Source organism: Ciona intestinalis, chromosome 9, assembly GCF_000224145.3.
Source record: "Ciona intestinalis chromosome 9, KH, whole genome shotgun sequence".
In the NCBI taxonomy this organism is placed as follows: Eukaryota; Metazoa; Chordata; class Ascidiacea; order Phlebobranchia; family Cionidae; genus Ciona; species Ciona intestinalis.
This window is the reverse complement of record NC_020174.2, coordinates 3,705,196-3,721,465: the sequence shown is the minus strand read 5'-3', so window position 1 is coordinate 3,721,465 and position 16,270 is coordinate 3,705,196. Positions and strand designations below refer to the sequence as shown.

General features: G+C 34.4%; 2 protein-coding genes across 5 annotated transcripts in view; both read right to left on the bottom strand.

The window, feature by feature from the left end:
* LOC100182507 (type III intermediate filament) overlaps positions 1–5,539 on the bottom strand; it is a 10,878-nt gene extending 5,339 nt beyond the window's left edge. For 2 of the 4 annotated variants that reach the window (XM_026836149.1, XM_009861411.3), the window contains exons 1-7: positions 5,385–5,539; positions 2,655–2,738; positions 2,283–2,475; positions 1,800–1,897; positions 1,387–1,447; positions 604–699; positions 89–259 (exon numbers count right to left, since the gene is read on the bottom strand). In XM_026836149.1, the coding sequence (XP_026691950.1) occupies positions 89–259; positions 604–699; positions 1,387–1,447; positions 1,800–1,897; positions 2,283–2,475; positions 2,655–2,734 (699 nt within the window). In that variant the 5' untranslated portion in view covers positions 2,735–2,738; positions 5,385–5,539. Of the gene's footprint in view, positions 1–88; positions 260–603; positions 700–1,386; positions 1,448–1,799; positions 1,898–2,282; positions 2,476–2,654; positions 2,739–3,164; positions 3,214–5,384 lie in introns of those variants that run through there. The other 2 variants (XM_026836148.1, XM_002119101.5) reach the window with 1 other exon arrangement.
* Positions 5,540–7,200: 1,661 nt separating this feature from the next.
* LOC100183835 (H(+)/Cl(-) exchange transporter 7-like) lies at positions 7,201–16,187 on the bottom strand (the record flags this gene model as incomplete). The annotated part of the gene is made up of 16 exons (XM_018813379.2): positions 7,201–7,793; positions 8,230–8,310; positions 8,564–8,731; positions 9,621–9,795; positions 10,239–10,452; positions 11,177–11,324; positions 11,788–11,864; positions 12,259–12,352; positions 12,830–13,026; positions 13,666–13,828; positions 13,898–14,004; positions 14,289–14,424; positions 14,887–15,030; positions 15,345–15,454; positions 15,668–15,800; positions 16,065–16,187. Coding segments are annotated over 16 exons (2,139 nt in total), but the record flags the coding sequence as incomplete, so codon positions are not given.
* Positions 16,188–16,270: the final 83 nt, after the last annotated feature.

Here is a 16,270-nt window from a genome sequence, read left to right as displayed (position 1 = left end):
TACTGTACATATATGCCGATCAGTAGCTATATAGCTGACAAATCATTCATTTATTTTATTAATAATCGCTTTTATGCAACTTTAGTACCTTTTCCTTGTAAAAGTTATCCAAATCTTCGATCGACTTCGCATTAAATGCTTCATATTGCTTTCGCACTTTCTGTATGGCATCGTTGAGATCTGGTAGAATACTCGATTGTTCCGCTTGCAGCACTGGCGCCTCAACCGGTGCAACTTGTCGGCGAAGATTTTCCATTTCCTGCAATGAACACGAAATATCAACCGTTTAAACCTGCGTTTCTTAAACTGGGGTAAATTTACCCCTGGGGGTAAATTCCTCGTATTTAGAGGGTAAATGAGCTACCAATCGAAATCCATATCGGTTGACGGGACAGAAAAATTGTGCCAATTGTTGTACTTTACCAGACATTGAACAACTCGTTGCCATAAAGCAAGCGCATTATTGTTTTCGCTTTTAATAAATGAGCGCCATATTACATATTGCGGGTAAATCTGGATCAGCATTCTTAATAAAAGGGTAAAACGTACAAAAAAGTTTAAGAACCACTGATTTAAACAAACACAGTGTATGTTTTTACTTACAGCTTCGTGTACTTGCTTCTCCAGCTGCAAAGCTTCTTGAAGATTTTCAATCTTAGCTTCCAAACTAACTCGTTCAATTGTTGCGTCATCAACATCCTATTGTTATAAAGTATTCAAATATGAGTGTTTGGGCAAGATAGAAGTAATTATATTTATAGATCTTAAGTTCGTATTTACAAATTTTCCCGAGCGATTTTTTTGGTAGTCTAAATTCAGTGAAGCGTGTATTTGTTTTCATGCGTTTAATTCATGTGCCTTTGGCTCCAATTAGCGCCGCCCGCACTGCGCGTTTGGCTTACTTGTTTTCCTACGTTTGTTCAGTTGCAAGTTTGGTATGTACGTTTAGTTTGACAGCCAGCCTAAAATATCTGCTTTAGTTTTATTGTGGTCATCCAGTTTATTGTCGTTCTGTTTCGGATTTATAAGTTGTCTCTTTTAACATAAATGATGATATCGTGTCAATAGCCGCAAACGTAAGTAGTTTGTTTTGGTTTTCTAATCGTCATTATTTTGTTATATAGTAGGATGGGGGGGAAATGGGACACCTTTAACACGTATTATCCAAATATCCTGATCGTGTAAAATTCCTCATGTCAGTCGTAAAGATATGGTTTTATAAATCTTTGAATTTCCTTTGTTTACGAAAAAACGAAATGAAAAGGTGTCCCATCTTTCCCCGCCCTACTGTATATACAAACAAACCACCCGTTCATAAATTATCTAAAGTGAATCCGGTATAACTAATAGATTATTTCTAAGAAAAATTAGAATGGAATTCTGTACCTTGCTCAAACTCTTGACTTCTTTCTCCAAATCTTTGTTCTCTTCTTTCACCGTATCAAGCCTAAAATGGTATTACGTATTTTTAATGAATCGTTTCAGCACTAAAATAATTCTTTCTAAGTGTTTATACCAATGGGCGCGTCTACGACCGTATATAGTAGTTAAATGTCATGAGATAACAAATATTTGCGTCATATCTTTTACGTATAAAGTAAAAAGAGAAGCTTTCTGCTTGAGTTAGTAAAGCGTCATAAAACACCAAAGTCGGTAAACAAGTTCGGAGGCTTCAAGTCGAGGAAACCGACCATAAATATTCTGCTGGTCAACAAAACGAAAGCGCTGTTAAAACTTAAACGTCGGTCGCCCGCTCATATACTGCTGTAAATGTACTTAACGAACACCGGTATATTTACTTAACAACGACGTCTTCGAGCTCGTATTGAAGATTGTCTTTCTCAATTTCTAGCTCCGCATTCTTTGTTTGCAGTTCCTCCACTTTTTCGCGAAGTCTCTGCAATTGTAAATAGACATTAAATTGGCGTAGTACTTTAATATTATACATATAGTAGTGTCGTGTAAGATTGGAAATACTATTATAACCTAAAACCCATATTTTCTAATTATGTTTTCTCAATTAACAACGGGATTTTTGAGCCACGGAGTTTTGAGTATATAAATAGTAGGGTGGAGAAAGATGGGACACTTTTTTATTCTTTATTCTCGGCCAATTTGGTAGTAAACAAAGACCATTCAAAGAAATATAACATCGCATCCTCACGACTCCCATAGACGTTTCCTAATTGTTTAAAACACCATCAGCAGGATATTTGGATATTGCGTATAGCATTAACCCTTGGTTAATTACAAAACAGTCCTATATACAAACTAGAATTTACTTTTAACTCATCATCATAGATAGCAGACACGTCCACATCTTCCGTCTTGTTAAGTTTTTTCAGTTTTTCATTCTCAGCAGTCAAAAAGCGGTTCATCATTTCAAGGTCATGAACTTTGTCGACGTAATTTACAAGTCGGTTGTTTAACTTTTTCATTTGGTCTTTTTCCTGTTCCTTCATTTGTCTTGCTTCACTAAACAAACATAAATACAGTATAGTAAGTTTGTGATATTTTAACTGTAAGCGTGTTTTAACAACAGTAGTTTTGTCGCTATGTCTTTTCGTTTAAAATATTTCTAAATCTTCGTAATCGAGGAGACAAATATAGTTAGTGTTATTTTATATTAATTACATTAAAAACACATAACTTACGAGCTGACGAGATACAAAGAGTCTTTTCCCTTATCTCGTCCGAGGCTTTTACGGTAAGCTGAAGGTCTTGGGGGCGCCATGTTTCTGAAAAAAATAAATTTAAGTTTTAAAACTCTCGTGTATAATTTGCAGTATATTAGGCTGGGATAAGAATTCTGTTTTTATTCCATTTAGTGGTAAACAAAGCATATAGTAGGGTGGAGGAAGTTGGGACACCCTTTCATTCTATTTACTTGTCCTTTTTGGTAGTAAACAAAGAAAAAAATATATATATAAACCTACTTCACGACTCCTATATACCGTTGTTAATTGTTTAAAACACAATCAGGATATTTAGATATTATGCGCTAAAAGTATCCCATCTTCCCCCACCCTACTAATTTCAAGAATTACAAAAGCTACACCCTTAAGACTTAAAAAGCGTTGTGAATTGGTAACAAACATGATCAGACAATATAGGAATTAGGCGCTAACGATTTCCCATTTTGCCCCATATCTTTTATAACTGACTCGTCTCTGCTCATTACAAGACGCGATCTACTTCTTCGAAAAAACATACGCAAGGAAATTTTTAACAACTGCTGTACGTAGCAACAGTGTCAATATACAAATAAACCAGTATTCGATTTTTTTTTCAAAGCAACAAACGCTGTGAGAACGGTATCGCGTGAAACAGAACTGCGTGTGAATCATGTCATGAACTACTGTGAGATTTCGTTCAACATTGAAAATGCCGGATTTCCCGTAATGTCAACCACGTATGTGCAATATTATGGCATATAGGTGCTTTGGTCATTACGAAATCAAAGTTATCGCATACCTAAGTAAAAGATTAATTACGGTGAAGTAAATAAAGCTACACCCATCGTAAACCTAGAGTTGTGTATCTTACTAAAAATACACAGTGTGCAAATGTCAAAATGTAAAAAGTCTCATCGTGTTATGCGTTTTAATGTAATCTTTGAATGTTTTTTTTTAGTTATAGAATTCGTTTATAACTCTATATTTGTAATTTTAAGTATGTGCATGGCTGAGTGATCAATTTTACAAGCAGTTGTTGTTGAATTATGAATCGTACACTTTTCACTCAGTGCAAATTCGCTTTACGCAAATTGTAAACGTATATGGCGTTTCTGCCTTCTATTGGTCATAACCGGTAAACAAGCACCGGTAAGTTATGCACGCTATTATGTAAATCATGTCACGAACTGAGAGGTTGCGTTCGTGTGTTAAACTGAAAATACCGGATATCCCTATAACTTGTTACGACCTAGGTGTATAGCCGTTTAAAATGCAACCCGCAACAAACGCAAATTTTATAAGTTTCATTAAGCGTTTATTGCTCTAGATATTGAACATTTACAGCATTTTAAAATAAGTTTTGCGGCCCTGTGTGGTATGGGAGAACGATTCAAGTAAATATCAGTTTAAAGCTGGGTGTGTAAATAAAACTACACCATTGGCAAACATAGTTTTAATATTTGAGATGCCGAGCAAGCGTCTCAACTATTAGCTTTACCATTTCACAATTTGACATTTGAAGTCGTCTACCATATCTAAAACAGGAAAATCTTACGGTCATTTGACAAAGGTTATATCTGGAAATTGGGTGGTCTGTTTCGGTTGAATGCACAAGGTCACGTGATATTAAGTCGTTTCGTTTGTTACGAAAACAGCGGAACAAATATAGGCCGTGATGAAACGACGTATGTGGAGCTTAACTACGCTTGCATATTTGAGGTGAACCCGCCCTTTACCCCACCACAGGTATGGGATCGTGTCCGTACACATTCACTGAACTGTAAATCCGCTATACGCAAGTTGCAAACGGTGGGTGATTCCGTCGTCTGGGTTAAAACCAGATCACGTACATTTCTTGCTCGTTGTTTTATGCATGTAGAATGTTAAATATACAAATACTTTAATATCACGTAATATGCCTTTAGTTGTTTGAGTTTGATCACGTATAGTACTGCGGGGTAAAATGGAACACCTTTAGCACATAATATCCAAATATCCAGTGTTTTAAACAATTGACACAGTCTACAGTAGTCGTAAGTGGGGTAACGGTTTTAAAAATGTTAGAATGTTCATTGTTTCCCACCAAATGATACCATAAAATAGAATAAAAAGGTGTCCCATCTTTCCCCACGCTACTATATCACTTCGCGACACGTTCCGCATCATATATTGCACCCTTTGGAATTCGCGTAGGCGGAAAGCTTTGGAATTCGAAATGTCACGTTCGTCTATAGAAACATGGCTGCGCTTAAACATTCAAAACCGGTTTTCACTTTTCCCGGCAATTTAAACTAAGATACGAAACCAGAGCGTTGCTTGGGATTGCTGTCTCTGTGTAATCACCAGGGTATTGTTCAAACAAATTAACTGTGACCTGCCATGTTCGTATTTCAAATCAAACATGTATAGCTGATTTAAAAGATAAGCGCCTTGTACTAAAATACGATAACTTAAGTCCGTGATCAATGTACAAAACAACTTTTTGTTTCCACACTGGAGATGTAGGTTTACGTATACGCACAAAAAACAGATCGAGTTATGACACATTCTCACACGTATGTTCCGAGAGCAAATTTGGTTTTGGTTAATTTTGTTGACATAGTGCCCATAATTTATTACGATACACAGCAAATATAATCCAAATTTAAAATAAACCAGTTGCAAAAAGGTATTTCAGTATTGGATCTATTCAGACTACGTAAAGCTCACCTGAGTTTCTTCTTCTTTCGTCTCTCGTACACTTGGTCAGAGCAGCAGGTGAAATGGGTGGGGCGATGCCGGCGCTTTTAAATGACAGCGCAGAGAGCCCGGTTTTTCCTACCGGTATATTGGAATCAACGGAGCGTTACCTGAACCACCTACACAGAACTTATGTTTACTCTAAAATGGGCGGGTTTGAGTTATATGAACATCGTAACAGTCCGATCTTACTTCATATTAACTGAAACAACTTACACCTGTTTAAGTAGAGTGGGGGAAGATGGGACAACTTTTTATTCTATTTTCTCGTCCCATTTGGTAGTAAACAAAGAACATTCGAATAATTTTAAAACCGTATCCTCCCGACTGCCATAGACTGTTGTTAATTGTTTAAAACACGATCAAGATATTTAAATATTATATGCTAAAGGTGTCCCATCTTCCTCAACCCTGCTATAATAGTAATAGCCATACTTCAAAGCTTATTGATTACATCAGTTTCGCTGGCTTAAACTATTCATGCAGTCTTCGTAATCTGTAGCTATGGTCACTGCGTTGTAGCTTTTGTTTATCAAAGCAGCGATGCCGTAACACTCAACAGTGAAACACATCACGTCCGTTAACAAACTGCAGACCTTAGCGACAGTATCAGCGTACCGTGCGCTGATTGAAAAGCAAGCGGTGTAAATTTCAATCAGTTTACTATGTACGGTAATAATGTACGGTTAAATAAAACTTTTTGTTCGGTTGTGTTTCTATATACATGGTGTTTAAACTGCCGGAACAAAGGTAAAGTAGGGTGGAGAAAGATGGGACACCGTTTCATTTTATCGTCCCATTCGTCAGTAAACAAAGAACATTTAAAGAGTTATAAAACCGTAATTGCACGACTCTTATAGACTGTTGTTAATTGGTTTAAAACACGTTCAGGATATTTAAATATGATGTGCTAAAGCTGTTCCATCTTGTTTTCAAACTATTTACCCAATTTACGTTTAAAAAGTGTAAAACTAAAATTTAGCTCAAAAATGCCAATCCAATTTTCCAGTGAATTACTCCATCACAGCGCCCAATTGTGACGTTTATTCTTGGTTCACGCCTGAATGCACATGGAAAGGTCTATTGTCGGCATAACATTTGCACACTTCATAAAACTTGAACAAAGCATTGAAACGTACTATAACCGTGTAGTCTTCGGCAACCCAACCAGTTCAAACAGATAGGTCCATTCCTTTCATTATCGAATCAAGCAATATATATATATAGGGCGTTGTACTGAAAACTTCGCTTTCATTTTGCTATGTCAGTTTGTTGCGTCTGGAATGCCGTTTGACGTCATAATATGTCACGCTCGTTCACCGGCAAATTCTCCGACCCCGTTTGACGCAAGCTTTGCTCGCCAAGGTGTGTGTGTAGAAATAACTACTTCGTTAGTTGGAAGAAAATACTGCAAATTTTAGCTAACACTAAGGCGAACTTGTTTTTTGGGGCGTTTTGCGGTAAAATTTAACTTCAAAATAGATCATTTTTTTCTTTTATTGTTGTCATGCACTTTAGTAATACTGTATCCATTTTTAAGGCTACTATTTGACTATTTATTTATAAGTTTCCGTTTTTTTAGAAATTTCTGCAATATTTCAAACATAAATGGTAGTTTCCTAGCTTAGTCACGCTTGACATAAAAGAGCGCTACCATGTATAACATATAATCATACGGATGATATGACTTCTATTGTAAGAACCGGTACAAACTGGTTAAGGTGACGTAATTCAGCACACCTTAACTTTTTGTTAAGCTATGAACTGTAACGCCGGCAAACGTGGCTTTCTTGTGCCGCATAAAATTTATTGGCCCACACGTTTAAAAACGAGTAAAATTCACAACGATAACTATTTCTGTAAAACTTTAAACAAACAGTGCACGACCGTAATGTTATAACGAATGTTTGAAAATCCATGTACAGTAACCACAAATGTATAGTAGGGTGGTGGAAGATGGGACACCTTTACAATTTTAAACAATTAACAACGGTCCATGGTAGTCGTGAGGATACTGTTTTATAATTCTTTAAATGTTCTTTGTGTACTACCAAATGGGACGATAAAACAGCATAAAAAGGTGTCCCATCTTACCTCACCCTACTATACGTACATATGTCCGTTGTTACATTTATAATGTACCTGATGATAAAAATGATGATAAAAATACCGTTATTTCCCGATTATATGAACAAATTTTACACAAAAAGTTAGTTAAAACTTATTTTGATGGCAGGGCAAAGTGTTTGAAGCCACTAACAGAATACTTCTAACTACCTCCACCAAACACAAGCAATGTTTCAAACTATTTTAATCATCATGTTGTTTTTCTTTATGTTCCCATTTCCAAATGTCTTTTCGTGAAATCATTCCAACGACCTGAAGTAATAAACAATGTCAAATAAATATCTCTTGTTTACTTTCGCGTGGCGGGGCAACGACACTCGTTATAACACAGGTTTTATACACCTTTTTATCACGTAGGTAACTCAGTGAGAGAATCGCGTTCGTTTTTTATTTATAATGTTAATTGTATGCGTGACAATTAGTAATGATCGTTAGACACTTGCTAAAAAGCATACTAATGCTAAGCATTGAGCCAGAACCATGCATTTAGTTTATTTTATTCTATGTGGGTAAGGTCCCGCAGCATGGTAAGCCATAGGACCTAGGATTTAGGCCAGGTTTGGCCCATTACCCAACGAATTCTATGTGGGTGAGGTCCAGCAGCGTGGCACGCCATGGGTTCTAAGATTTAGGCCAGGGTTGGCTTGTTACCCCAAATGCATTTGGTGCAACAATGTCGTATACTAACCTTGTATTCGTCGTTAAGTACAACTAAATGTCGCAATCCAAGTGCACGAAACAAACGGAATATCCGGGGAAGCGAAGCATTCTGTAAACAAGAAGGACAGTCGTTAAAAACAAGTTGCGAGAAAAAACTACTTAAGTAAAAGTGTAAAAAAAAATTCATTGATAAAAACAAGGTACGGGTAAAAACTACTTGAGTAAAAATGTCAAATAAATTCACTGTTAAAAACAGGGTACAGGAAAAACTACTTAGGTACAAGTGCCAAAAAATTTATTGTTAAAAACCAGGTACGGATATAAACCACTTGAGTACAAATTGCCAAATAAAACCTACACACCTCTTGTATTGTGTATGGGGATGGGTTGAGGAATGGTCGAAGATCAACATGACATTGTTGTTCGCCCTCACTCACGTTGATTACTGATAAAGGAAAATATCGAGGATAGGAATCACGGAATACACTTAATTTAATACGTTCGCTTGATCCTCCTCGTTCCACAAATTCCTGCAACAGAATTGTTTACTAACTGTACACAAAAAAATATATCCCATTCTCAAAAAAATTATCACCCACAAAGTAACATGGTATCTTGTTTAATACATAACACCATTGTTGAATAGCCGCATATAAAAAAAACTTCTTCCCCCCCCAAAAAAAATCACCCACAATACTTGGTAATGAGGTGTATAAAACAAAACACCTATACTTGGTATGAGGTGTATAAAACAAAACACCTGTGTTAAAGACTGTCGTTTTTCGGCCACGCAAGGATAACGTAAGTTACATTCATTCATTCACATGTAGGGACACAAGGAATACTGGGGTCTTGATAGTCAATTAAAAAGGCAGTAAAAGTTGGCCTTATTGCATTGAAGATAACTTGAAATTGAATGTAAATCCAATGTTCAATAGAGAATACCCTAAAAGTAGTATAGATTACTGTAACTAAAAATAACTGCCGTATTTTCTTAAACAAGCTTAGGCGATGCCTTAGATTCAAGTTTTTCTGAACCTGTGTTAAAGACTGTCGTTTTTCGGCCACGCAAGGATAACGTAAGTTACATTCATTCATTCACATGTAGGGACACAAGGAATACTGGGGTCTTGATAGTCAATTAAAAAGGCAGTAAAAGTTGGCCTTATTGCATTGAAGATAACTTGAAATTGAATGTAAATCCAATGTTCAATAGAGAATACCCTAAAAGTAGTATAGATTACTGTAACTAAAAATAACTGCCGTATTTTCTTAAACAAGCTTAGGCGATGCCTTAGATTCAAGTTTTTCTGAATTTAAAAATCTAAAATATTAATGTTAAAGTAATATGAGCAGAAAAAATAGTTTTTTCGATTTAAGTTTTTCCGAATTTTAAAATTTAAAAATCTTTAGACTTACTTTATGTTTAAGTAATATGAGCAGTTGTGTTCGAAGTATGACGCCACGAAACTTGCCCTCGCTATCTGTGATCGGGTAACCACTGTGACAATTCCTTGGATCAGACAACACACTACAGATATCCGACACAAGGGGAACAGTACGTAAAGTGACCACAGGTGTTCCCATCACTTCTCTGTAAAAATTTTAAAAAATATTTTTTTTTTTTAAATATTCAACAAATTATAAAAATAATTTTAAATTAGTTCCTAAAAAATAAAAAAAATTATTACTGGTTATTCTTAATATAAACATTACAACTAATCTTTAGTAAAATTTATAAAAAGTATATTATATAAAAAAAATCTTTAACAAGTTATAAAAATAATTTTAAATAAGTTTCTAATAAAACAAAATGATTACTGGTCAGTCTTAATATAAACATAACAACCATGATACGACTTTTAAAAGGCTTAAATAAAAATACCAATCAGTCATAAAGTAACATACATGGTAACTTGTAAGCTGGCACGTGGCGTATAAAACAGAACACCTGTGTTTTCCGGCCACGTGTAGATAATTTGTTGATTCATTTACCCCCCCCCCCCCCATTAACAAAAAAAAAATTAATGTTCGTACCTTGCTTGTATATTAGTTGATAAAGCTGGTGGCTCCCATGGCAAGATAGGAACTTTATTAAGGTGAATATGCATGTCGTAAATTCCATGGTTAAAGTAATCTCCCACCCACTTAGCAAGTAACAGCACAGCCATTAGTGGTAAACTGTATGTTATATTGCCAGTTGCTTCTATGAGTATGACGGTTAAACTGATCGTCATTCGAACTGTACCTCCTGCAAATACAAAATATATTTTAAATTTAATATTTCAAATAAGACTTGATAAAATACTACCTTAGTTCTTATGGTAATTATTGGGGAAAGAACTAAGAAAATTATTTTTTATTGGGAGACGAATTATAAAACAATTTTTATAAATACTTGCTAACCTATGCATTTTAATGATAATTACAATTAGTGGGGTAATACTAAGATAAATAATTCCTAATAGGTTTTATGGTAAAAAAAGTCAGTGGCCTGTGGTGTAGGCTAGATTTGCCCTATTACCTCAACAGTCATGAGAATCAAAAAGATACACAAAATTAGAAATAAAATCTGATATTATATAGAAAAGTTATATATATCAATATTTATTTCATTTTACATGATTATAGCCAGAATACACAATGGTAGATAAGTATATTTCATTTGTCGGACAACAAAGTTTGGTGTTGCATTAACACTGGGAGTCACTAACTAACACATCATTAACAGTGCATTCAAGCTTGACTATGGGAACAGGCACAGTTTGGCACAGACACAATATAAAAAAACAATGAAACAAATAAATAAATAAATATTTATTTTTTAAATAAAATAAAACCTAATGTACAGATTCGATTTATTTATAGCATTTAAAAGAAATGAAAGAACTTTTAACAGATGTTCATTAGCTGTTGAATAATAAACACAATTGTAAAATGATATTTTATATGTAATGTGATATACAAGGACGTACCTAGCTGGGCCGCTGCCCCAATCAAAGCATATTTTGAAAGGTCTTGTGCCCATATGTCATCTGGCCATATAAAGTTGACACAATTACCAACCAACCTCCCCCAGGCTGCACCAATCAGAAGAGAGGGAATGAAAAGGCCGCTTGGAACCTGTTATCGTCGTAATGAATGTAATTATGGTTTACGTATTCAATAAAAATGGAATTCAGTTTAAAAGATATTATAAATTAGAATACATAATACAGCATACATCAAATTGTTTTTTTAAATTGCAGGCTGCACCAATCAAAAGAGAGGGAATGAAAAGGCCGCTTGGAACCTGTTATTGATGTAATAAATGTAATTATTGTTTTTTTTTAATAAAAATGCGATTCAGCTAGAAAGATATCAATACTAAGAATACACAAAATAGCATACATCAAATTGTTTCAAAATATTTTAATTTTTCAATCAAATTGCAATTTAGCTATAAAAATATTATTATTAAGAATAATTGTTTTCGCAATATTTCAGTTTTAGCATTGAAACACTTATTGTACTGCTGCCTATCTAAAGGGCGCCAAAACAATTGGTCAGCAAATATGAGTATGTATCATAGTTCTTTCTTAATTACCTGCAAACCATACGTCCAACATGCAAGGAAGAAATATGGAAGAACAAAGATCACGATAGTAAGAGGTTGAAGGGCTCCTGAGGATTATGTAAGGGATATTAAAGTTTATGTTGAACAAGCTATGGATGATAGAGGCTCCCATGCAGTACCTAGGGGTAATGAGCCGCCTTAATCCTAGGTCCCATGGCACACCACGCTGCCGGACCTCACCCACAAAGAATGATAGAATGAGTCTTCATTAACTCAGTTGGTTAGTGTGCCTGCCCCTAACCCTTTCTAATAGTAATGAGTTCAAGGCCCTTTGTTGCTAACTCGTAAGCTGGCATGAGGTGTATGAAACAGAACACCCGTGTTAACGACTGTTGTTGCCCCGCCACGCAATGATATAGTAAGTTACATTTATTTATTCAATCTGTTAATTTGTTATTACTTGTATTGTTGAAATAAATACTTTGGTTAAAAAAAACCTACCAAGTGGATCATGAAAAAGACTTTTGACACTTTCTTCTGGTGGAGTAAAAAACAGCACAGCCATTGTGTTGTATTCTCCATCGTTGCAGAAAAACTAGGAAAATATTGTATTGTTACAGCTATCAGCAAAGATATTAAAATAATAAATTCAGGGCGCTGTGTCACATTGGTTATTACCTCAAAATTATATGGTTTCGAAGCTTAATGCTGCTAAGCCTATCAATGACGATGTTTTTATCAAGAGGCAAGATACTTAACGGCAATTGCTTCGACCCAGTAGTCTTTATAGTTGTCAAAATTGGTAGCCATAGTTAATTTTGATTCATTTATGACAATACTTGTAATCAAACATAGGGGTATTGGGCTACTTAACGGCAATTGCTTTAACCCAGTGGTTTCTTATCAGTCTCATAGGTTATCTAATTCTTCAGCCATACGTCGCACAATTTACTTTTGATTCATTTTTGATAATACTTGTAATCAAACATAAGAGTATTGGTCGACTTTACTGCAATTAGCTCTAACCCAGTGTTTTTTTATAAGCTGTTTAATTTTTCAGTTTAAATAATACCTGCAATCGAACATAAGGGTCTTGTCCAAGTGGTTTACATTCGGGGTTCCAGTAAATAAGAACAAAAGCAATAGTTGCGCTCACAGCTGCCACAAATACGACTTCTAAGACTTTGAAATATTTCGCTTTTAAATACTTTAAACGGAACACAGTGATCTTGTGGTTAATTGCATTGAAAGCTGCTCCTGATAAACCACCTGTAAAAAAATCGTTAATGAATATATAGCACTATATATTCAAGGGTATATAACTTTAGTTACAATTAAAATTGTTTAAAAAAAGCGCATTTTTTATATACTAACAGTTACTTAATTATCTTGTCTAGTTAGAAACACTTTTTTTTAAGAAAAAAAGGCCGAATATGCAGGAAAAGTTGATAATAGAAAATTATGGGTAAAGCAAGAATGTAACGTTTTGATCAACTAATAACATTATATAGGCCTTATGGGTTAAATATTTTTATTGTGCAGCTCAACAAGATAATGTATGTAGAGGGCAAAGACAAATACATTGGGGGCTACAAAGACAAAAATATTCTGCACTAATATTTATTAAAGAAGATTGTCTGCTACCATTGTAGGCGTATGTGTCCTTGGGAAAGACACTTAACAGCAATTGCTTCAACCCAGTGGCAGTGGTTACTAATGGGTTGTCCAAATTATCAGCCATAAAAAAATGAAAAAAATCATAAAAAATCACGCACAAAGTAACATACATGGTAACTTGTAATCTGGCACGAGGTGTATGAACACCTGTGTTATAACGACTGTCGTTTTCCGGCCACACAAGGATAAAGTTAGTTACATTTATTTATTTAGGTTTAAAAGAAAACTTACCAAAGACAGCCATTAGCAAGAATATTGGAAGCTCAAACCCTTCATATGAACCACTGAATTTCCCAAAGTTAATAAGACCAGGGTAAGCTAGATCCCCAGGATGATGATGATAGATGCTCATGAAGAAGTTGAGAGTATAACTTGATAAAATTGAACATAAAAACTGAAAAAAAAGACAAAGTTATTTTTGATTTTGGAAATGGTTTTGGAAATATGTTTTTTTTTTACATACAATTCTCCAGGTGAGTGCTTGATTCCAAAAGCTTGCAGCTTCCTCTAAACTGAAAAGGACTCCACCAACTGGGGCCCCGAATGCAGCAGAGACACCAGCAGCTGCACCTGCGTTGACATTCACAGTCAAAATAAATCATTGTAACCGAGCGGTAAGGGGTTGGATTTTTTACACTTGTACTGATTGATGTGTGTGTCATTGGGCAAAATACTAAACAGACATTGCTACCAAGTGCTCACTTCTGGCTTGTAGCACTCTGGTGTCTGGTGTCATAAAAATAGGCCAACTCTAGCAAAATGGTTTTCCAAAAACTGATTTAGAGTTAGGTCATGCCTGTTTGGATATGTGGTGTACATCCATACATTAAAAATAAGTTCCCACAGTGTCTTACCTGCACACACAAAATCTCGCTTCTCCCTGTCATTTCTAAAATGTTTAAAAAATCTTGTGTTCAAATTAAAAGAAATAGATCGACCTTGTGAGATGCCAGCTGCAAGAACCGAACCGGAGTGAATCATGGGCCCTTCCTAATATAAAACAAAACAGATATCATTTATTGAAATCAATACGATATGTATATCCATATAGGGCAGTGGTTCTTAAACAAGCGGGCGTGTAAGACTTGGAAAGGGGGCTGGAAAAACAATAAAATAAATTGTTGCCTGTGTTATATCATATTTTAACAAAAAAGGGGCTTGAGTTTTGTTGGGAAATTCATTGGGGGGGTGTGCGTCAAAAAGTTAAGAACCCCTGGTATAGGGTACCAATAAGTGACCTGAATTATGTAGTAAATAGTGGATTTACTGTACATTTGTAAAAGACACCGTATAACATATAAAAGCACATGAACACAAATATTTATTACTTTAAATATCATAATGAAGATCAGATCAAATAAAACATTGGAGAAAATGGAATTAGCACCACAGATGTTAAAAAAACAAAGCAATATATATTGAATTAATTGTTAAGTTACCATAGAAACTTACTTTTCCAACTGCGAGTCCTCCCGAAACTGAAGCAATCACGCCAATCACCTTCGTCACTAAAGTTTTAAATCGAACCACATTTGGAACTTTTACTCCGTTTAAGAAACATTTAATTTGAGGAATTCCGCTCCCAGCTGCTACAGGCTGAAAAAAAATTAACCAAAATAATTCTTAGAATAAAACTCGATCAAACATTAAATTTTAAATATTTTTCATTCTTTTTTATTCATACCGCCACTTAGTCTGTTATGGTAAAATAAAAACACAAGACCATTTAATTGAACTTAACATTTTCTTATGTTATTTATAGTACATGCTTATACACATTACAGTTACTTAGAAGTCTGTTATAGTCAAATAAAAAAAAAGTTATAGTCAAAAATAAATATTTCTTATGTTATTTATAGTACTTGCTTATACATAATACAGTTATCTAGATTCTGGATATATCAACTTACAGCTACGAATACAGTCAGTAGAGATGCCACAGTGACCAAAACCACATTAATGGCGATCCATAATAGTAATGGGACATACAAACATCTGTTCTTTACGCAATGTATAATGGCTGAAATAATAAAAACATCAAATATAACTAACTTTAACCACTATAAACAGTAAACTATAAATAAGTTTATTAGGCTATGCAATAAAAATAAATATTTGTAAAAACAAAAATAAAAAAATGAAAAATATATATTTGTAAAATTAAAGGTTAAAATAGACAAAGGTGATCTATTAAAAAAATTCTATATATTTTTCAACCTTATCTAAAACATACCTTGTTCTACAACATGCATTTTGACAGCTGTTAGTTCAAGAATGCAAATGTTGATTACGACGGCAACAATTCCAGTCATGATTCCAATCAGCATACAAATTATCCAACGCTGAAATTGAATCCACTTCCAATCCTAAGATTAGTTAATAGAAATCAAGTATTTAAGATAATATTATTACTAAATTCACAAGTTTGTTAAAACAGTGTACAAAATTTGTGTATGTAACAAATTTCTTAAAGATTTTTTTTTTAAAGTTCGGTAGGATCTCAAATTAATCAAAAAGCCAATATAGCACATTAACTACACAGGTTACAAAAAGAACACCGGTTATAGAAAGAATAAAATAATAGAAAAAGTTTATATGAAATTAAGAAGAGAATTTCTAAGCTAACTTACAGATGATGACATTTTTCTTTCTTCCTCGCCGTGAAGTTCATTTTCAATTGTATCGTAATCTAAAGCCTGAAGATATGAAAAAATAAATATTACATATAAAATAGTCTTAACATGGCATACATTATTAATTGAGCAGGGTTTTTAAACATTATACCCATTAACACATAGAGTACATCAAATAGTTAAAAAACCCTCAATTCCTACAA